The 23,589-nt window shown below is 38.2% G+C and overlaps 1 protein-coding gene across 25 annotated transcripts in view; it reads right to left on the bottom strand.

Annotated features, from left to right (window-relative positions):
• Positions 1–23,589, bottom strand: part of TRIP12 (thyroid hormone receptor interactor 12) — a 155,556-nt gene that overhangs the window by 86,718 nt on the left and 45,249 nt on the right. For 14 of the 25 annotated variants that reach the window (XR_004441540.1, XM_033229952.1, XM_033229929.1 and 11 more), the window contains exons 3-4: positions 4,596–4,721; positions 2,953–3,755 (exon numbers count right to left, since the gene is read on the bottom strand). Coding sequence is in view for 24 of the 25 variants with exons in the window: in XM_033229952.1 (XP_033085843.1) it covers positions 2,953–3,755; positions 4,596–4,721 (929 nt within the window). In the remaining variant the exon portion in view is untranslated. The remainder of the gene's footprint in view (positions 1–2,952; positions 3,756–4,595; positions 4,722–23,589) is intronic. The other 11 variants (XM_033229946.1, XM_033229944.1, XM_033229954.1 and 8 more) reach the window with 2 other exon arrangements.

Raw genomic sequence — 23,589 nt, 5'->3', positions numbered from 1 at the left:
ATTTCCTTGATAACTATCCTAGGCTGGGCATGGTGGCTCACGTCTGTAATCCCAGCACTTTGGAAGACTGAGGTGGGCAGATCACCTGAGGTCAGGAGTTCGAGACCAGCCTGGTCAATATGGCAAAAACCTGTCTCTACCAAAAATACAAAACTTAGCCAAGCACGGTGGCACGCGCCTGTAATCTCAGCTATTTGGGAGGCTGAGGCACGAGAATCGCTTGAACCTGGGAGACAGAGGTTGCAATGAGCCAACTGCAAGACTCTGTCTATGGGAAAAAAAATTTTTAAAGTATCCTAAAGCATCATTTTTTTTTGAAAAGAAAATGTAGCTGCATATGTAAAATACCTGGCACTTATTTTATGCTAAACAAATGCTGGTTCCATTCTCTTGTTTCAACAGCTTAGGCTACAATGAGAGATCAGAACTGGGATAGTGGCAGTGAAAATGGAAAAGTGATATAATAGTGACAACAGAACACACAGATACTGTGAAAGTCAATGAAATAATGGTGAAATGAGTTTTAAAATACTAAATTAGTTTGTGACTATGTGCTGAGCAGGCTTAATGGAATTATCTGGATTGGTTTTATCAAACCAGCAGCATAACGACACTGAGTTGAGTTTTCTTTTAAAAATCATGTTAACAGACTATATAAAGAAAAGAAAGCTGCTCTCTACAAAGGACCAAGGCCATGACACTCAAGTACAATCTGCTATTGCCTGGCCCTAGAACCCTCCTACATATAAGAGCTTTAAGAGATGACTTCTTCAAGTGAGGCAGACTGGAAAGCAGAAGGGGGAGTGAATCCTAAACAGCTTGCTGTAAACTCAACCTGGCCTACTGGCTGTGAATATTACATAGCTACTACAATGGACAGAATGACAGACACAAAACACAGGGAGGAAAGGCAGTATAAAAGCTGACATAAATAACTCCAATTATCAATAAAGCCTTGGAAGGACAAATAGTTGGTTGTCCTTTTAACTTGAACCTTTTTTTCCTTCTCACTTCAAGATACTGATCTAGCCTATCTTAATCCTTTGAACTTAAAACATTTTATATAGATGTACTGCATATTTAAAATACCAAAACAGAACAAAGTTCAATCTAAAAGTAAAAGATGTTACTTCACAATAACCTATCATACAGGTTAAACATAAAATTTTTATATAGTACCTACTATTAATAGTATTCTTGTCATTTTAGTTAATGTGTGAATCAACCAAAAGTAGTTTTACATCGCAGTGTTAAATTAAACAGAGCTAACAGCTCCAATTCAATATTAAGTTAGGCTGATTCAATAAGAGCTATACTTTGACAAGAATGCTAGTAAACACTATATACAATCTTCTTAAGCCAAGAAAACATTATAGTCCTACCCAAATGTAGATCTAAAATCAATCAGAGAAGAATGGATGCTTAAAAGCAAGCTTCCTAACTAGGTATTATAAAAATTAAATACTTTTAAAAATTGTAGGTAAGTGCTTTATTATCCTATTTGTCCTCTATAGATTTCTCAAATAGAAATAAGGAAAGAAGGCTGCACACAGTGGCTCACGCCTATAATCCCAACACTTTGGGAGGCCGGGCAGGTGGATCACTTGAGGTCAGGAGTTCGAGACCAGCCTGGCCAACATGGTGAAACTCCCTCTCTACAAAAATTAGCTGGGTGTGGTGGCGCATACTTGTAATCCCAGCTACTCAGGAGACTGAGACAGGAGAATTGCTTGAACCCAGGAGGCGGAGGTTGCAATAAGCCAAGATCGCACCACTACTCCATCCTGGGCAACAGAGCGAGACTCTGTCTCAAAAGAAAAGATAAAAAAAAGAAGGAAAGAAAAGAAAAACACTAGCATTCCCCAGATGAGCAGTTGGCTCCCTGAAGAAGTCTTTGGGTAAAGAGAGAGGGAGAAGAGTTCCTGGATATCTCCAAAACTGACTCATGAAGGAATGTACGTAACTCTATGTTTCCTTCACCTACTTGGTTTCTTTGCTTGAATGTATTCTCAAAACACAAATTCTTTCTACTCCACTGTAAACTTTAAGAGAGCAATATTCTTTCTCACTCACTTAGGACACAGAGTAGTGTATATAAGAGTCGTGAAACATAAGTATTCATCTTTAGACAAAACCCTTTAAAGACCATGAGATATTACATATGAATAAGGTTTAATTTATATTGAGGTATATTTAGTATAATAACATTTCATTGTATCTACACATCAAGAATATCTAATATAAAAAAACATTTATTTAGCCAGGCATGGTAGCTCACACATGTAATCCCAACACTTTGGGAGGTCGAGGCAAGTAGATAACTTGAGATCAGAAGTTTGAGACCAACCTGGCCAACACAGTAAAACCCCATCTCTACTAAAAACACAAAAACGACCCAAGCGTGGTGCACCCACTTGTAATCCCAGTTACTCTGGAGGCCAAGGCAGGAGGATCACTTGAGCCCAGGAGGTGGAAGTTGCAGTGAGCCAAGACTGCGCCACTGCACTCCAGCCTAGGCGACAGAGTGAGACTCCATCTAAAAAAGCATAGATAAATTTGATCTCCGATCATGGCAACTCATAACTAAAAAGAACAACTCCTAACTAAATGATAATTCTGTATGTGGTATAGAAGAAAATCCAACTTTATGTCCCATCCTGATATTAGGAAATCGGTGAAGTAGGAGATGCCGCAAGGACCAATAAAGATACAGACACTAAAATGTGATGGTTTCGTAATAATAGGAAGGCAGTATTCCTTACCTGTCTCCATAAAACTAAATGTAGTGTAACAGTTATTACACGATGTCATGTACTTAATTATATGGACAGTAATAAATCTAAGATTAGCTAAGATGGGGGGAAAAAACTCTTAATTTTAGAGCATAATTGCTTTTGACAAACCAAGAGAAACGTTCTTTAATTAAAGAAAAAGACCTTTTTGTAAACTTACTTGCTAATTTGGCCTGTAATCCAGAAGGTCCAGGTTTTGATGTCTCTGACTTAGAAGACCCTGGAAGAGACAGTTTTGTTTTAGGAAGGCTAACTTTAGGGCTGAAACGAGCAGCCCAATCAAATTTTGAAGAGCCACCAGTTTTACTCTGTTCCTTTTCCCTGCTACTTCTTCTGGGGCTGGGACTGGATGCTGAACGGGAACGCCTGGCCTTGTTCTGATCTTTCCCTTGTTTCACTCTGGCACCCGGTGGTACAGTGGAGGAGGCCGAGGCTACAGCAGAAGACGAGGAGGAAGTAGAGGCAGCAGAAGAAGAATCAGTGATGGTGCTACACCCAGCTTTGGCTGAGGTGGCTGATTTTGAAGCCAGCTTGGTAGGTTTGGCAGATCTCTCTTCTGCACCAGTTGATTCAGACCCGGAGCCACTCTTTACACAAGAACTCTCTGTCCTTTTTCTTTTCTGACTCCGTGAACCGCCAGTGGCCCCACTCTTTCTGGTATGAGCCTTGCTTGTTGATGGTGATTGTGCAGATTTCAGTTGTTGCTCCTGGTCTAAATGTCTCTTCTTGGACTTACTAGGTGGCTTGTTTGTTTCTGAGGGAGATTCAGTATGCTGAAGTGCTTTTGGCTTTTTTGCAGAGCTAGGAGAATGGGTCCTGTTGTAGTCTGGACTAGCACTGCGCTTCACTCCTCGAGAATTGTCTTTCTTAGGCCCCTGCCCCGTTTTTTGTCTTTCTGAAGTATTGGCTCTGTCTGGATCCTCTGGTTGTGGAACTATCACAGCAGATGATGAACTGCAGCTTCTAAGAGGTTAGATAAGAAAACAGTTAATACCAGCCTGTCATAATCACAACTGTCATATATAATGCTTTCAAAAAATAAAGTACGAGTATGTTCCTACTAAGTCCAGTATTAAACATAGGTTTTCAGATGGTTCAAATCTGTACAATGAAACAAAAGAACAAAACAAAGGAAGATGTGACTTTGGAGAGTAAAATATCTGCTTAGAAGATAAGGGTGTTCTTTAGCCCAAAGATTACTGACATTAACACTCCTAATCACAAAACAAGAGTTAAGATTACAAGAAAAACAACACTTAATTGTTCAGAACCAGAGGAAGCCAGAATATTGATGCCTTATTCACAAACAAAACTGCTTTGTCAAAGCTTAGAAGAAATAAGCATTAACATACGTACTTTCAAAATGAAGGTTAGAGGTTTTTATACTGTAGTACTATCAAATCTTCAGTTAACATTGCTTTCCAAAGACTCTTACCAATTAGATCTTAAGAATCACTGACCTAAACCTAAATTATGGCTCTGACAATAAAAACTTAAAAAAAAAAAAAAATTTTTTTAAATAAAAAGAAATAAAAAAGGGCAACAATGGTTTGTTAAGCAAAGGGGGAATCTTATAGTGCTCCAAAAAAAAATACCATTTTATCATTGACAAACTCATTGTCTAGGGTATACTGCACTAATCACTGCAAAGGTGATAAACTGCCAATCCTAAAAGTTACTCTTAGAGAATAATGAAAATATGTATCATAACGTTTTAGAATAACCTCAAGTTTTAAACATTATGCAATGATTTGAATGCAAATAATTCTGCCTTGAAAATGTATAAGCAACATGAAGATTTACCTTTTAGAAAGGTGTCCCCTTGACAGTTCAGAAGTAGTATTAGACTGCACTTTGGGTGCCTTAGAATTAGATTTTCTACTCTCAGGAGGGCTATATCCCTTATGTTTTGCCTGCCCTAAATGTGACCTGTCAGCAGAAAATCAAAACAGAAATCTATCAGGAAACTGAGATGCAAATACAATGCTGAAAGTGAAATATTTTTATATATTTTTTAAAGCTTCCCACAATTCATTGTCGACCCTACCCTTTTTCCAAATATTTATAAATTTTAATTATTACTCCACCAAATAATCTGGCAAAAAGAAGTTGCCTCTTAGAACCAACCCCCCTCCCCAATACCGAAGAGTTTATTATCACCAGTAGTCATAATTGCACAGCGTTGTTATGGTTGCTTAAGCAGTAACACATTTTTCAGCAATTTTAGTGCAGATATTAAAATATGCTACATTTTAACAAAAAGTAAATTTAGACTTTAGATCTAAACACTACTTTTAATACATAATGTGACTGTAATGGCTTTAAAAGCTTACGGAAAAGACAACTGATGATTCCCACACTGATACTGATTTCCAATTCGTACATTAAAATTCAGGTAAACACAGTAAATGCAGAGACAGAAAAACCAATTCTCAAACTGATTTTACACAGAAAATCATTTCAAGCACTAAACAATAAATAAACCTACATGAAATCAATATAGTGATACTTGCTAAAACTTTAAAGTACTTGTCAACAAAAAGAACACAAAAAAGTCCTGGAGAAATATGGAATTTACCACAAAAGTTCCAAAAAACATTCAAATAATTCCATGATTGATATGGTACATCATATTTATAATAAATCAAATCCTTATGCCAGTACTGTTCTAAAAGCAAGTTTGAGGAACATGAAAAAACTGTTTTCAGTTAGATTATTTTTTAGACCTTGGGGAACAGTTACATGAGATTTACATAAGCAATAAAAAACAAACATACGTTTATATCCAGAAAACTGCTGTCATTCAGGTGAGATATTAATGTAATAAATGCAATTTATGTAATTCATAGCTGATGTCCACCTTCCACATAAGAGCATATACTAATGAAAATTTAGAAAAAAGTTTCATTAATACCAAATTTACTTGTTAAAAAAAGTTTAAGGCTTTTATTCCAAACACCATCTCAAAAGAACTTAGAAATGAGTCACTGAAAACTTCACAAAATAATTCTAACTCAATCTTTAAGGATGCCATAAATTTCTTAAGATATCATACAAATACAACCATCTGTTCCAAAAGAGGACTAAGGTTTCTCTTTTCTGTATCATTCCTTCTTCCATCTTTCCAGAATTCATGAAAAGAGTCTTAAAAGAAGGTAAGAAATTAGCTTCTTAAGAAAGGAAATAGTTCCTGGATCCCTCATATCATTTTTATTTTCAAGGTTCTAATGTGAAAGTAATAGTATTTTCTAAAGACTTACTAAAATAGATGAATTTCTTAAAAAAAAAATTCTAGGTGAGCCTTTCAAGTGTATTAGTCTTCACTTTTAGTAATGAAGGGACACATATACTTCAAGAAGCGTATTTTCTAAAGTTGTAGCTAAGCTGAAATTTGTAAGGTTTTTTATACATTGTGTTTTGTTGTTGTTGCTGTTTTTTTATTTTTTGGTGCTTCAGAAAGGGTCTTGCTCTGTCACTGAGGCTGGATCACGTGATTTTCCTGCCTCATATACATTGTGATTAATTTTAGTTTTTCCTATTCTCCCATTGCAGACTAAAATTTTGCTTAACCAATGAGTTTCTTATTAGATTTAATTTCTAAGAGTTGCTTTTGTTTTTGTTATATTTCTTTCAACAGATCTCAGAGTTCAACTCTTTTTTCTTCAGAAATGAGACTATTTTTGAAATCATTCCACAGTTATTCTAAAAAAGAGGTATAACATTCTGTTTTTTGGGTATGGAATTTAACAGCTACAGGAAATATAAATTATGTCATTCAGGTCCTCCATATTGTTATTTTCTTAAAGATTGTTGCAGACTGCTGTTTCAATTAAATCATATTTTCTACTTTATTTCATTTTATAATTTAAAATATACCTTGTTGCATTCCTTGATAATTAAACAACTCATTTTGAAAGAAAACTACATACATTCAAAGCTAGACAATTTTGTGAAAAATAAATGCGCATAACAATTAAAAATTCAGATTCATTCCATTTGTCATCAGAAACTGGCCCATATGAAACTAAAGGTGAGGGCTGGGGCAGCAGCCCTCCTCTTCTTAACTCAAATAAATTGCTCTGTTGATTTGTATACAGCTTACGTTAGAGCCACCTAATGATACTCCTGTGTTACTTCTCACGCCCTTACTAATACCTTCAACGAACTTAAGAACTTAGCAGGTAAACTCTCTATATTATACCACAAAAAAGTAAACAGTATCCAAATCATTTAGAAAACCAAGGCTCACAAAATTGGTTTAAATTCAACAATGCCCAGCCGGGCACAGTGGCTCACGCATGTAATCCCAGTACTTTGGGAGGAAGAGGTGGGTGGATCATGAGGTCAGGAGTTCAAGACCAGCCTGGTCAAGATGGTGAAACTCGGTCTCTAATAAAAACAACAAAAATTAGCTGAGCGTGGTGGCATGTGCCTGTAGTCTCAGCTACCTAGAAGGCTGAGGCAGAAGAATCGCTTGAACCCGGGAGGCAGAGGTTGCAGTGAGAAGCGATCACGTCACTGCACTCCAGCCTGAGCGATAGGGCAAGACTCGTCTCAAAAAATAAAATAAAATAAAATAAAATCAACAATGCCCACACTGATCTTACCTAAAACTATTTTAAAGTGCGATATTCTCACTGAGGACTGTTTAAAAAGTGTATTTTAAACATATAAAATATTGATCTTTAACTGTCCCTTCTGCCTGTTTAGCCTATGGGACTTAATACATTTTCCATAAAGAAGAGTAAATATTTTCAGCTTCCTGGGCAATACTGTATGTCAAAAAAACAGGTACAGAAAATTCTCAAACAAACAAGCATGGTGGCTATACTTCAATCAAAATTTTATTGACAAAAACAGGCAGTGAGCCAGATTCGGCCCATGTGCTATAGTTTCCAACCCTAGCTAACAAGGAATAGACAACCAGATGGTACCATGAAGTGACAATATGGGGCCTCCCAAAATGGAGCTCTATTTTATTATGTCCACTTATAAATTATTAATGCTCAAAAATGCTGCAAAGTAAATCTGCATAAAATAATGATGTCCAATCTGGAACAGCCAATTAGAACATCACAGTATTCAGAGGCAAAGGAGCCTTGGATGCCTCCTTTGAGCTCATTTTACCACCTCTCTAATTTAGCAAGCCTTAATGCTCAACCTTAGTTTTTATTAAAAAGCATAATCTTTTTAAAACCTAGTAAAATTTATATCCACTATAAATAAAATTTGTAGAACAGTATAGTAAAATTCACGACAAACTCTTTTAAATAACACTAGAATGAAGCCATTTAGTAAATTATAGCCCAAAGACTTGGGTGAGTCAGAGAGTGTGTGTGTGTGTGTGTGTGTGTGTGCGCGTGCATGTACGCACGCGCATGCATGTGTTCAGGAGCTTCTATAACAACATATGGGTATTCCTGAAAAAAACCTCATGTCTCTGCAAAATTACCCACTAAAAATAACAGGGCTGTTATGTTAAAAATAAGATTGGGCCCAGAGCACACAAACCTATGTTATTTTGTAATGAGCGTCCCAACAAAAGCATCACCAATTTTAATAAAAAATTAAGTCTCCAACAAAATTTGCACCAATAAATCCACTTGAGTGAGACTCATTTCTGTATTTTCTCCTTTTAAGTAACTTTTTAAAGGCATTTTTTAAAAAGCTTCAAAATAATTAAAAATATAATTTTTCTCAGGTAGACTTTCCTGTTTGCTATCTTCTTTCTTTATAAACACAGGAGTAAATGGTTTTGAACTTCCTGAGACTGCTTTTGACAGTACAAAGTATGGTGGTTTTAGAAACCACTGGAATAGCTATTTCTTTCACTAAATTATTTCTGCCAGATTTGCAAGGTTGTGTGTGCGTGTAACGTCTTCATATATTACCAAATCTTCCTCTTTAATTGAAAGGTCTTTCCCCATTTTCAGTTTATACATTAGCACTGTGGGGAAAACTGCTTTTGAACCAACACTACTTCCACATTACATTGACATCATTTCCCTATTTACCAAGTGTGTATGGGCCAATTCACATTAAAGAAACCAACACTGCAACAGAATAGACTATCCTCAACTCCAGGTTATGTGCTTTCAAGATCACCTTGAAGTCTCAAATGCCTCTGAGTGTTAACTTTTAGGCACATAGTATTGACTGTACCCTTCCACCTACATTTGTACTGCTATTTAGTCAAATCCTTTACAGTAGTCCACAGAATTAAAAACCATCTCTAGTCCAAAGGAGATCTAAAAGAGACCTAAACGTTGTATCAAGAGCACAATCTTGGGCCAGGTGTGGTGGCACACGCCTGTAATCCCAGCACTTTGGGAGGTTGAAAGCAGGTGGACTGCTTGAGCTCAGGAGTTCAAGACCAGCCTGCGCAACATGGCGAAACCCTGTCCCTACAAAAAATACAAAAATAAGCTGGGTGTAGTGGTACACACCTGTATTCCTAGCTACTCGGGAGACTGGGTGGGGAAGATCACTTGAACCTGGCAGGTCAAAGCTGCAGTGAGCCATGGTCATGCCACTGCACTCCAGCCTGGGCAACAGAGTAAGATCCTCTCTCAATTTAAAAAAAAAGAAAAAGAGCACAATGCTGTCTTAATGTAAGGAAAAATGAGGAAACTGGCTAGTTACAAGTAGCTAGTTAATTCCTATTATAGGTGTTAAATTGCCTGAATTTTTATGCTAGACATATTCACAGCTTATGATATTTGACATATTCACAGCTTATATGATATGCATATATGTAATATACATGCACATATTACCACTTATATTTGGTAATATATGCACATAATATTACACAATATACATGCATATATTACCAAATATAAATGGATCGTGGGTTTAATTACAAGTCTAAATTTGTGTATGTGTATACAGACACATTTTTATGCTTTTCTACTTTAAACACACAATTATAACATCGTTTTGTCTTCTAAAAATTAGATATTTTCTTTCAAATGCTGGAAAATGCATGTTTTAAAAGAGCTATTGATTTTCAATAATTAATGGTGGAAAGTTCACTTTAGATCACTTTAAATAAATAACTCACTAATGTTCCCTGTAAAATGTACTGTTTTTCTATTTCTATTACAAAAAGAAGCTTGATTCATCTGATCAATGTTCCTATCTTTAGTTACAGTGAGACACTAGCCCAAATGATTCTATAATTCAGAGTAAAGCAATATTTCTAAACAGCAGAAGTACCGCCCCAGGAAGCATTCTGGAAACATACACTAGGAAGCGGGGGTGCTATTCCCATTTAGCAGGTGTGGATTAGAGGTAAAGATGGACAACATACGGAACAAAAAGACCCAACGAAGAACTGTCCCATGCCCAATATATACAGTCTTGGTAATACATGAAAACCTTATGAAAAACCCTGACAATGTGGCAGTGACATAGGTGAAAAACATGCTTGCAATTTCTCAGATTTGTTTTGCACAGTTCTTACATATTAAATTTTCCAGGAATGCAACAACAAACGATTATACTATTTTTTTCTTTTGGCAGTTTTACCAAGAGTCAGGTCAGGCACCATTTTAATGCCTATGATGAAAATGCTGCTTACGGCATTTAAGTTTATTGTTGTAGCTGTCACACTCAGTGACTCCAAATACAGATGCACTACAATTTTGTGTCACTGTGTCCAAGCACTTACCTACTGAGATGTTATTTTTGTTATCAACTATTTTCCTTTTGTTTATCTTTGTAAAATGCTGAAACATTATATCAGTATTTCTAAACTGTGGGTAGACAGGTATTTTATTTCTTCATTTATTTGAAAATATTAAAAGAGCATAACAATAAAGATATTTATATGATATACACTATAGACAGGGAGCATTGCCTCTGATAGAGCTGAGAACCACTGTACTAAGCTACTCCCTTCAAAATATTAGGTTTGCCACCAACAAATATACGCAAGTCACAATGGGGCATATAAATATAAGTAACAAATAGTCTAGTCCCTGTCCTCAAAGAGGTCAGTCTCATAAAACAAAGTAATCTACCAGGTACTCTCCATAGACGTTTCCAACGAATACTTTTAGCAGGAGAATATAAGCTTTATAGGCCACACCATTTAAACCTGGCCCTGAAGAATGAAAAGCTGATGAAAAAAAGCTTTCCATTCAAAAGCAAAATATAGGCAAAGGTAGAGGCAAGCAATTATAAAACCCATACAGTAACTGACAAATGATATAAATTGCCCTGAACATGGAGATACATCAGAAAATACAGATGAAATGATGTTCACCACTATGCAATCCATTCATGTAACCAAAAACTACTTGTACCCCGAAAGCTACTGAAATTTAAAAAAAAAAAAAATATATATATATATATATGGTTCTTTTGTTTTGTTTTATTTTGTTTTAAAGGATAGGCTATGGTCAGACAGGGAAGGTTTCTTTTATTTTTTTTTTTGAGACAGAGTCTCACTCGGTCACCCAGGCTGAAGTGCAGTGGTGTGATCTCAGCTCACTGCAACCTCTCTGCCTCTTGGGTTCAAGAGATTCTCCTGCCTCAGCCGCCTGAGCAGCTAGGACTACAGGTGCCTGCCACCATGCCTGGCTAATTTTTATATTTTTAGTAAAGATGGGATTTCACCATGTTGGCCAGGCTGGTCTCGAACTCCTGACCTCAAGTGATCCTCCTGCCTCAGCTTCCCAAAGTGCTGGGATTACAAGTATGAGCCACTGTGCCCAGCCAAAATAAATGTCTGAAGACTTTAGAGATTGTATATGAGAAAAATGGAGGAAAGCACCACTATTAATCTTCTAAAAAGGAGCCTGTTTTCTTTTGTTCTCTGTATTACAAGAAAATAGCCTTCCAAATGTGATACAAAAGCTTGCTGTTAGTATAAGAATCACTTGTATATACATTTTTAAGTGACACTGAACCCTTTTAAGAAGGCATTCCAAGACTGGGAAAGCTTTTTAAAAGTGGTTTGGTAATAGCAGAAGAATGAAAGCAAATCCTCATTGAAGGATATGAGACAATTTATGGCAGCTGACAATTTCTTATAGGTTTCCAGTATGCTTATGATGCGACTTTGACTCAGTCCCAAACTTGATTAAAATAAGGCATAGTGCAAAGGAAATTACTAATAGAAAACATATAAACTATTACTTTGTAGGCCCCCCCCAAAAAATTTAACACGGGTACAATTAAGAATCAAATGTTTCTAACTCCCAACTACAGAAAAGTAGCCTCTGCTTCTTGTTAGAACAAGGCAACCATGCCAATGTTGAACACAGCTCCGTATTATCTTGTCTCCTGACCCCAAGACCTGATGGGACAGGCTAGTTTCAGCATTACCAATGCAGCAAGCACACGTCTCCACAGCTAAAACTCCAGGCTGCCTAATCAGAGCAGTAAGATTTACTATCACTGAAAAGAGCAAGTTACAAATTACCCAGCCAATTCTAGTATAAATACTTTCTTTCATTCATTCATTCACTCATTCATTTATTCATTGAGACAGGGTCTCTAGTCCAGGCTGGACTGCAGTGGTGTAATCTTGGCTCACAGCAGCCTTGACTTCCTGAGCTCAGGTGATCCTCCCACCTCACCCTCCCAAGTAGCTGGGACTACAGACACTTACTACCACACCCGGCTAATTTATTGTATTTTTATTTTTATTTTTATTTATTTATTTATTTTTTTGAGACAGAGTCTCGCTCTGTCGCCCAGGCTGGAGTGCAGTGGCCAGATCTCAGCTCACTGCAAGCTCCGCCTCCCGGGTTTACGCCATTCTCCTGCCTCAGCCTCCCGAGTCGCTGGGACTAGAGGCACCCGCCACCTCGCCTGGCTAGTTTTTTGTATTTTTTAGTAGAGACGGGGTTTCACCGTGTTAGCCAAGATGGTCTTGATTTCCTGACCTCGTGATCCGCCCGTCTTGGCCTCCCAAAGTGCTGGGATTACAGGCTTGAGCCACCGCGCCCGGCCTATTTTCAGTAGAGACAGGGTTTCGCCATTTTGCCCAGGCTGGTCTTGAACTCCTGGGCTCAAACGATCTGCCTGCTTCAGCCTCCCAAAGTACTGAGATTACAGGCATGAGACACCATGCCCAACCAATTCTAGTATAAACACTTTTAACAAGTGGCTCAAATTCAGTCATAAGAGGCATTAAATTATTTCTGCACCACATCATGTCTCCCCATAACACTCTCCTCCTCTTCCCAAACAAGCATCAGTTTGAACTTGCTTCTGACTGAACAAATGAGAGGATAAAAAAGAGACAGGAAAGAGAAAAGAATTAAAGAATATAAAAGGAAAGCACTCACACTGGTTCAACAGAAGAATGAAGAAAACACACGGGACCAGTGGCCAAGGTTCACTAAGTAGGCTTTAGGTAAACAAACTATCATAGAGATGCAAATAAGAATGCAAAATAACGTATAAACATCCTATGATAGCCACATCTCAAGAATATTCTATTTTTCCTTTTTTCAGATGCAAGGTAGGATGGTACTTGTCCAACCACTTGGAAGTATGTACAGTCATGTGACTTACTTCAGCCAAGGGAATGTGAATACAAGTGAATCACTGCTGGGGGAAGTTCTGGAGAGCCAAGAGTACAGTTCACACATCAAGGTATCTGAATATCTGAATGTGCAGACATGGGAGCAGAGCTCACCGCTGACCCGGACAGACAACTTTTTTAGTGGCTAGATTATAACTACTAATATCTAGGAGATGTTTTTTTCCTGTAGTATCATCTAGCCCACCTTGCTACATAGCCCATTTTAATTATGCTCTATTTCAACCCTTCCTTACTCCAATCACGTTTTCATCATTTCAGGAAAAGAGAAAGTCACATTTCTATGCCCAGAAATTCCAAGGAAACAAATATCCTTTTCTAACCCATACTAGTAATTGTTGAACACCTACCACTTACCAGCAAATTAACATGACACACAAAAATTCAAAATAAAACCCAGACTGTGAAAGGAATTAATAAGTCCACATGTCAAAGACAAATATAGTTGACATATACCACACCTGCTTTGCAACTGTTGCTTCAGCCTCAGAGCCCAGATCAATGAGGTCATCTCTAGAAATGTTTCTCATCTGACTCTAATAACAACCTGTATCCCCATTTCCCCTACCGAGCTGGGTTGCTTTCTGGGTTCTTTCCCTGGGAGGAAAAGAAAAACCCTACCCTACCCTCATTTCTATAACTACTATAGAGCATGGTGCTTACTAACGTGGTGTTCTACAAATGAATGAATACAATCTGACACTGATGATGTGTTAAGGCAGAACTCTAAAATGCCAAAAGAGGCATTATTAAAATAACACATGCATTATCTCCAGAATCAGAACAACAGTGGAATAATTAATCCTAGAAAAGGCTAAGAGTCAACAAAACTTTAAAGAACTACTAAGGAATTTAAACTTGCCAAAACGTTAGTACACATATACTCTTTGCTCTTTTCCGCCTGTCCATCTTCCTCCATAAGGCATGTACACAGCAGTTGGCAGCTTCAGACGCATATCTTCCCATCTTTGTCACCAGAAAGAAAAAAGCTAAATCTTCCAACTTGTCTCATCTTGATCATGTGACCACATGAGGTTTATCACTGTGCTCAGAAAGAGGGAGTGCTGTCGATTCCCCTAGCTTTCGCCAAAGGCTACGGAATAGCTAACAGGATCGGAGTACAACTGTATTAGAGCAGAGTAACTACCCATAAACGCACGGGAAGCCATTCCACAAGACTACTACTGTTTTAAGGAGAGGTGTCGTGCAGAACAAAAACCATGAAGAACATTATTTATTGCCACCTCCCTGAAAACGGTATAATCTTTTTAATAATTCAAAATGAAAGAGGGCTCGATCTAGCTTAAGAAGATGAGAGGCCTAAAAGTTGAGCTTTAAGGCACAGGGAAAGAAATAAACGTGGTGTGCAAAGAGATGGTGAGATCTGCCTGGATGGACATGACACGGTAGGAAGAAGCAGTGACATAATAAGGACAGATGAACAGAGAGGAAGCAGCCAGACAGATACTGAGTCTGTAGTTCCTGGGGATCCCCAAAGTGTTACAATGCTTTGGGATCTGTACAGGATTTCTAAGACTGGAAAAGAGTATAAACTACATCAATGTGGAAACTTTTGAATGATCTTGAAAGACCGGCAGAATTTCAGTAAGGTAAGGTCTAAAATGCAGAAGGCAAGCATTTTAAAAGGAAAATGGCATGATCAAAATTACTAAAGAAAGAAATTGCAAGGTATTTTAAGTAGTTAAGAATAGAGAAAGTATCAAGTTTTAGTCTCTGAAACCAGTAGATATGAATTAAGTTTGGCATTTTATCTTTTTTTTTTTTTGCAGTATACTTCTTTCAAAAATCAAGAAAAGGAAAGTTAAGTTGATTGGGTACACTGACAGCTTGTCCTGAGTCATTCTTGAGTGTGGCTTCATTATTTCCCTAGAAAATATCCCAATCCAGCTAGGTGCGGTGGCTCACACCTGTAATCCCAGCACTACAGAAGGCTGACGGGGAGGATCACTTGAGCTCAGCCTGGCCAATGTGGTGGAACTCTGTCTCTACTAAAAATACAAAATTAGGCAGGCATGGTGGCGCACACCTGTAGTTCCAGCTACTCGGGAGGCTGAGGCAAGAGAAGGTTGAGGCAGGAGGATCACCTAAGCCCAAGAGATAGAGGTTGCAGTGAGTCAAGGTCACACCACTGCACTTCAGCCTGGGCAATAGAGCAAGACACTGTCAAAAGAAAAAAGAGATCCTAATCCAAACGTAAGAATGGCTTCTTCCCAAAAGACATTAGTAATATGGTTTAGATGTTTGTCCCATCCAAATCTCATGTTGAAACGCTGGAGATAGGGCCTGGTGGGAGGTGTTTGAATCACTGGGTGGATAGATCCCTCATGAATGGCTTAATGCCAGTCCCCTTGGTGGTGAATGAATTCTTGCTCTGAGTTCACTTGAGATCTGGTTGTTTAGAAGTGTGTGCCTGCCCCCCTCCCCACCCCTTGCTCCCACTCTTGCCATGTGATATTCTGGCTTTGCTTTCTGCCATGATTTTAAGCTCCCTGAGGCCCTCACCAGAAGCAGATGCCAGCACCACACTTTCTGTACAGCCTGCAGAACCATGAGCCAATTAAACCTCTTTTCTTTATAAATTACCCAGTCTCAGGTATTCCTTTACAGCAATGCTGAAGCCTAATACAATTTGAAATTAGAAAATATAAAAACTAAATATTAGTAAGGAAAATCAACAATCCTAGTATAATCAACTTATAATTATATGCAAACGAAAGCAGTCTTATAGAAGACAATTTTCTACAAGAGTAAATATCTGAAAACATACTCAACCCAGCAATTCCACTTGCAATAACCTAGCTTAGAGAAGTACCAGTACAAGTTCACAATGATAATGAGAATGTTCAGGTGCGGCATCATTTGCTATGGCAAAATCCTGAAACCAAATGATGAAAGAGAAGTGATTATATATACACATAATTGATATATCCACATAACAGAAAATTATGCAGACATTAAAACTGATAATATAGTTTTAATGACAGATATTGTTTAAAAAAATAAAGCCTACATTAAGGCCAGGTGCAGTAGCTCATCCCTGTAATCCCAGCACTTTGGCAGGCCAAGGCGGGAGGACTGTTTCAGGCCAGGAGCTTAAGACCAGTCTGGGCAACATAGCGAGACCCCATCTCTATTTTAAAAAAGAAGAGTCTGGGTGTGGGGGCTCATGCCTGTAATCCCAGCACTCTGGGAGGCTGAGAGGGGCAGATCACTTGAGCCCAGGAATGTGAGACCAGCCTGGCCAACAAAGTGAAACCCTGTCTCTACTAAAAAGACAAAAATTAGCCAGGTGTGGTGGCGGGCACCTATAGTCCCAGCTGCTCCGAAGGCTGAAGCAAAAGAACTGCTTGAACTCGGGAGGCAGAGGTTGCAGTGAGCTGAGATCCCACCACTGCACTCCAGCCTGGGCAACAGAGCAAGACTCTGTCTCCAAAAAAAAATAAAGAAAAAAATGCATATGACACAGTTAATGAAGATAGCAAGTCACATTACAGTATATAAAATGATTCTATCCTTAAAAAGAAAGAAACGAACCAAAATACAAACACAAAGTTGTCAAAAATATCCCCTTACTCAAAAATCTTCCTGTCTTTTAAGAGTCTGTTAAACTCTGCACCTTCTATAAACTCCTAACTATCCCTATAAACTTACAGGACTTACAAGACTCAAGTCTTCTTTTCTTACCAGTACATGTCATTTATCTTCTAATGGGTAATTCCTGTCTTGCCAACTGTTTTAAAGCTTCTTTGAGACTGACTTATACTTCTCCAAGTCAACCTTTACAGACTAGGACTGTAGATTTTACACTGGTAAAACTGGTAAGTATTAGCCAAACCAATTAAAAAGTCAGTTCTCCTGTACAGTGGTACAAAGGGAGATTAACAACAACAACAACAACAAAGTAACAGAAGAGGAGACTACATCAAAAATTATTCTTAGCCAGACTCATTCTTTAAACCTACTTTTTCAAGGTGACCTCATTACTAGAGAAACAGCAATAAAACAAGAATAAGCGTTTTCTTCTTTATCAAATTAGCAGAAAAATACAAAATGCAGATAATGTGACTAGAACGAGAAAAAGCACTCTTTCCCCTGATGGTGATAATGTAAACAGGAAGTAAAAAATTAATGCACAACAAAGTTATTCGCAAAAAACTCCCCTGCACCAAACAACTTCACTTCAGGGAACCTTTCCTGAAGAGGTATCTGAAATGTGAACATTTGGAGCATAAGCAAAAAAATTTTCCCCTACACCTACCTAATTATCCAAAAACTGAAAAAAGTAGCCATGGAAAATACTGTATATTCATTCAGTGGATTATGTGGACGCCATCTGTAAATGATTACCAAAATATCACAATGACATGGGCAATGTTAACGTTAGGGTATTGAGAGAAAAGAGCAGGATACCAAACTGTACACACAGTATGATCAGCTACATGCCAAAGTGTACAGATAAAAAATAAAACGTTAACACAGACTTTTCTCTGAATGGTTCTTATTTTCTTTTTGTACTTTTCCGTATCCCAATCCTTTGAAATAAGTTTTTTTTAAGTGAAAACACAACTCTATTTCTTTCTATATAATCAGTGGGGGGTTAAAAAAATCTGCTCTAAAAATGTAAAGAAAAATAATAAATAGAAGGCTATATCCTATATGTCTCACAACTGAGTTTTTGCTGAGTAATACATAATTATTAAAACTTTGCAGGCAAATTTTTTGATGGGGTGAGAAGTAGGCAACTGTATACAAGCATTTCCTTTCATCATTCAAAAATTTCAGACAGATTCTAGTCAAATGTAAAAATGGACCCATAACAGAGGAAAAATTTATTCTTAGCACGGAGAAGGCAAAGGAAGAAAAACCAAATTGGTAGACTTAATTATTAAATTTTAAAATGTTGTAGAAATTAAAATAAACCATAAAAAAAAAAGAAAAAAAAATTGTCCATGTTAATCAATACCTTCCACATAAAGGGCCCTGACAAAACAGTAAGTATCTCCAAAATTAGACAAAAGACACTAACAAACAGCTCAGAAAATAAATGCAAATGGCCACGAAGCAAATTTTTCCACTCTATAGTAAACAAAGAAATGCTAACTTTAAATTAAGGAATTCTTTTTCCCCACAAACTTTTCTTTTTAAAAAGGGTACGCTCTATTGACTAGGATTTGGCAAAATGAGCACTCTCAAGAAGTATTAGCAGAAGTATTAAATTGGCCCAAGATTTCTGAAAGATTTAACAGATTTAGCAATCTGTTAAAAGTCTTCAAAATATTCATACCCTTAGATTCTGTAAACCCGTTTCATGAATTTGACTTGATAAAACCAGCTCACATTCAAGTATGATAGGCACAAGCAATATTTTTTAGAGCAAAAATCTGAGGAAAAACCCTAGAGGCCCAAATTTAAATCATGGGCTTTTATATTAAAGAAAATCACGAAGCCACTTTAAATTACCTCATGGAAGAATGTTACAGAATTCCAGAAAATACATCTAGTGATAACATCATCCCTATTATTTGTATGTTGCAAGTATACATATATTGATCTCTGAATGTGGAATTTTGAAAAAACAAAAAGAAGCTACACGTACAGAAAAGACTCTAAGAACATAGAACAGAAATATTAACCATGGTTATCTCTGAGTGGTAGGATTAAAATTATTTTCTTGAATTTTCCTGAAGTGTCCCAATTTTCTATTCTCAATATGCACTGTACATGCATTTATATAATAAAATCAACATTGAAGACAACTACCACTAAAGCGATCTTAAAGTTGCTATAAAATTAAATTCAATCCTACCACTGCCACTTGAGAAAAACAAGAAAAAGCACATGGTATAATAAAAACGCTACTGCATTGCCAAGAGGGAGGTAGCAGCCTACAAATACCTGCACTACAACTGGAAAAGGCTAGGTAGTATCCCTGTGAGCAACCCAACAGAGAAGCAGTGGAAGGGAGTGATTTCCTATAGAAGAAAAAGAGAACAGGAAAGAGGGGAACAGGTCAGCTACAATAAAAAAAATTAGAGAGGAAAGGGGGGAAAGGAAAACAATAGAAGAAGAATAAGATATCTAGTTCGACTGTGGATAGTGATGAAGGATGGGTGAAAAGGAGAGCAGAGGTAAAATTAGGAGAGATTAAATATATCCTCAGACTCTATTTTCATTTATCTTAAGAATGAATTTAAACTATTTTTAAAAAGAAGCTATCTTGATTTGGAAGAAAGGCACACGAGGTCACGGGAAGGAGGTTACACAAAGAAGACAGCTTAATGCAGAGGTTTAGAAGAAAACAGTGGGTCCAAAATGAATCCTAGCACAAATCCTAGGAGGGAAAACTGCTACTAAATTCTAAACTAAAGTTGATACCCTCTTCTAAGTCCCTCATCATAGGGATCCAGCGGTCTGCAGTGAAACAGTATGGCATAATGAAAAGATTCACTGACTTTACAGTCAAGAGGTCTGGAATCAAGTCCTGACAACACAATAGCTGTATAAAGTTGAGCAAGCTTCCACATTTTTAAGAGAGATTACATATTTACTGCAGAGTTTCTGAGTTTCAATTGAAAGAATGTGTAATCATTTTTTAAACTTGCTCCATTAATGCTGTTGTGTAACTGCTACTATTATCATTAGTTGAATCACTGTATCACTGTGAATACCTTTATGGGGCAAGTCCACCATCTTCAGGAAATGAAGGCTACGATGACAGCATTTTACTTAGAAAAGCTAACCGAGTCACTTGGAGAGAATAAATATATAGTTGTAATCATTTTCTCCCAATTAATCCCAATCCTCTGACTCCCAAAAATCCCTGGAAAGGTTTCTGAGAGTTTAAACAACTGCCAGAATAGTACACTCTATAGGGGTTTCAAAAGTCAATCCGGGTCAGATGCAGTGGATCATGCCTGTAATCCCAGCACTTTGGGAGGCTGAAGTGGGTGGATCAACTGAGGTCAGGAGTTCAAGACCAGCCTGGCCAACATGGTGAAACCTCATCTTTACTAAAAATACAAACATTAGCCAGGTGTGGTGGCCCATGCCTATAATCCCAGCTATTCAGGAGGCTGAGGCAGGAGAAACGCTAGAACCCGCGAGGCGGAGGTTGCAGTGAGCCGAGATCATGCCACTGCACTCCAGCCTGTGTGACAAGAGCAAAACTCCATCTCAACAACAACAACAAAAAATATCAACTTGAGGGTTGACAACAAGGTCTTCAAAGTTCCTCCCAGTCTTGAGATTTTGTTATGAGCAAAAGAATCAAGCTAAGAAGGCAAAATGATATTTAAAAGAGCCAGCATCTTCTCATCTCATTTGCATTCTTAAAACTAGTAAGATGTTTTGGCTAAAGCTCTAAATTTCTATGTCCTGATCACACCCTTCACAATTGAGCATATTATTGCCTGGCTTAAACTACATGAACTACAACAAGATTTGTCATTCTACAAATCTAATCGAGTTCCATCTCTGTTACAACTTTGAGCTACTTAAACCAACACATCTTAATCGCTAGTATTAACCACTTCCATTTATGTCCCACTACTTTATTATTTATTTATTTTGAGACAGGGTATTGCTCTGTCCCCCAGGCTGGAATGCAGTGGCCTGCCCAGTCATAGGTCACTGAAACCCTGAACTCCTAGGCTCAAGCGATCCTCCCACATCAGCCTCCTATGTAGGTAGAAATATCAATGTGTTCCAGTGTGTCCAGCTAATTTATTTTTTGTAGAAACAGAAAATTCCTACATGTGTCTTCTGATGACACATGATGTGTATTGCTATGTTGCCCAGGCTGGTCTCGAACTCCTGGCCACAAGTGATCATCCCACTTCAGCGTCCTCAAGTACTGAGATTACAGTCATGAGCCACGATGTTCAGTCTTACTCATTTTTTAAAATACATACTATGTTGGTGCAAAAGTAATTGCGATTTTTGCCATTTAAAAAAAAAAAAAATGGCAAAAACCGCAATTACTTTTGCACCAACCTAAATATACAGCTGGGCATACTGGCAGGCGCCTGTAGTCTCAACTACTTGCGATGCAGTGAGCTATGTCTGCATCGCTGCACTAGAACCAGGACCATAGAGTGAGACTCTGTCTCTAAAAATAAAATAACAACATAATACAATTTAAAAAATTTCTTAGGCCAGGTGCGGTGCCTCACGCCTATAATCCCAGCACTTTGGGAGGCCAAGCCGGTTGGATCAGGAGTTCAAGACCAGCCTGGCTAAAGATGGTGAAACCTTGTCTCTACTAAAACTACAAAAATTAGCCTGGCGCAGTGGCAGGCGCCTGTAATCCCAGCTACTATGGGGAGGCTGAGGCAAGAGAATCACTTGAACCCGGAGGGCAGAGGTTGTAGTGAGCCGAGATCACAGCACTGCACTCCAGCCTGAGTAACTCCGTCTCAAAAAATCAATTTGTAACACTGATATATAGAAAAAATGACCATGCTGAAACACTGGATTTTAGAAGCAATGCGCTGTTGATAGCCCAAAATGATTGTCATTTCACATGCAAGAGTCCCAGTGCAACCTGAGAACTACCGTGCATAAAACCTCAGTTGTTCAAAAGGTACAAGTTACTTATACGCACACATACATATATATACATCTACATGCAGTTTTTAAAAGACAGAAGAAATGTCAATAGTATCCAATGTCAACAGCACACCTTATAAGTGTGTAATTACGTTTTCTTTTTAGTTTTCTATATATTCAAAATAATCTAAAATGAACATGTAACACTTTATTACAGGAAGAATAATATTTTAAAATCAGCCACGTAGGCCGGGTGCGGTGGCTCACGCCTGTAATCCCAGCACTTTGGGAGGCCAAGGCGGGCAGATCACCTGAGGTCTAGAGTTCGAGACCAGCCTCAACACTGAGAAACCCCATCTCTACTAAAAATACAAAAGTAGCCGGGCATGGGTGGTGCATGTCTGTAATACCAGCTACTTGGGAGGCTGAGGCAGGAGAACTGCTTGAACCTGGGAGGCGGAGGTTGCGGTAAGCTGAGATCACGTCACTGCACTCCAGCCTGGGCAACAAGAGCAAAACTCCACTTCAAAAAAAATAAATAAAATAAAATAAAATAAGCCACATAAAGCTGAGTGTGGCTGCTCCAAAGAATAACCTGAATGTAAAAGAGCAAAAATTTTCAGAACAGAGCTCTATATACTAAGTATAAGTGGTAAGAGCTTAACATGCTAAAATACTGAAGTTTACCAATAATCCTATCAAATAGCTATCACCACTCTGTGGACTAAGACACTGAGGTTTCCTGAAACTCTTAACAAAAGACACAATGGCAGAGGCAGAAATCACACACAAAGGCTGGGCGTGGTGGCTCATACCTATAATCGCAGCACTCTGAGCGGCCAAGGCCGGCGGATCACCTGAGGTCAGGAGTCCGAGATCAGCCTGACCAACATGGTGAAACACCATCTCTACTAAAAATACAGAAATTATCAGGGTGTGATGGTGCGTGCCTGAAATCCCAGCTACTTGGGAGGCTGAGGCAGGAGAATTCGCTTGAACCCGGGAGGCGGAGGTTGCAGTGAGCCAAGATCGTGCCACTGCACTCCAGCCTGGGCTACAGAAACTCTGTCTCAAAAATAAAAAGAAAAGAAAAAACGAAATCACACACAAAGAAAGCTGCCCTAGTCCAAAGTCCCTATGCTTACCCACTTAAATAGTCTGACATCAGCATGATGTGCTTTGATTTATTCTTTACATTTGACATTAAAAATTTTTGAAATAATTTACTAGATAATATGTATTCATGGTTATGGCCTCAAATGGCTGTAGGAGATAATCCTATTAGAATTTAGCGGCTGAGCGCAGTGACTCACGCCTATAATTCCAGCACTTTGGGAGGCCGAGGCGGGTGAATCACCTGAGGTCAGGAGTTTGAGACCAGTCTGACCAACGTGGTGAAATCTCGTCTCTATGTCTCAAAAAACATTAGCCGGGTGCAGTAGTGCACACCTGTAGTCCCAGCTACTGGGGAGGCTGAGGTGGGAGGATTTTTAAGCCTCAGAAGCAGAGATCGCAGTGAGCTGAAATAGTGCCACTGCACTCCAGCCTGGGTAACAGAGTGATGAGACTCTCAGAAACAAAAAAATTTAACCAGTAAAAACATAATCAATTAAGCTAAACATAATCAATGTTAGTCCCAAAATTAGAGAACTAGGCCTTGCAAGAGAAGTT

Source organism: Trachypithecus francoisi, unplaced genomic scaffold (genome assembly GCF_009764315.1).
Source record: "Trachypithecus francoisi isolate TF-2019V2 unplaced genomic scaffold, Tfra_2.0 Lachesis_group13, whole genome shotgun sequence".
Classification (NCBI taxonomy): Eukaryota; Metazoa; Chordata; class Mammalia; order Primates; family Cercopithecidae; genus Trachypithecus; species Trachypithecus francoisi.
The sequence above is the reverse complement of the archived record's forward strand: the minus strand, read 5'-3'. Positions and strand labels throughout refer to the sequence as shown.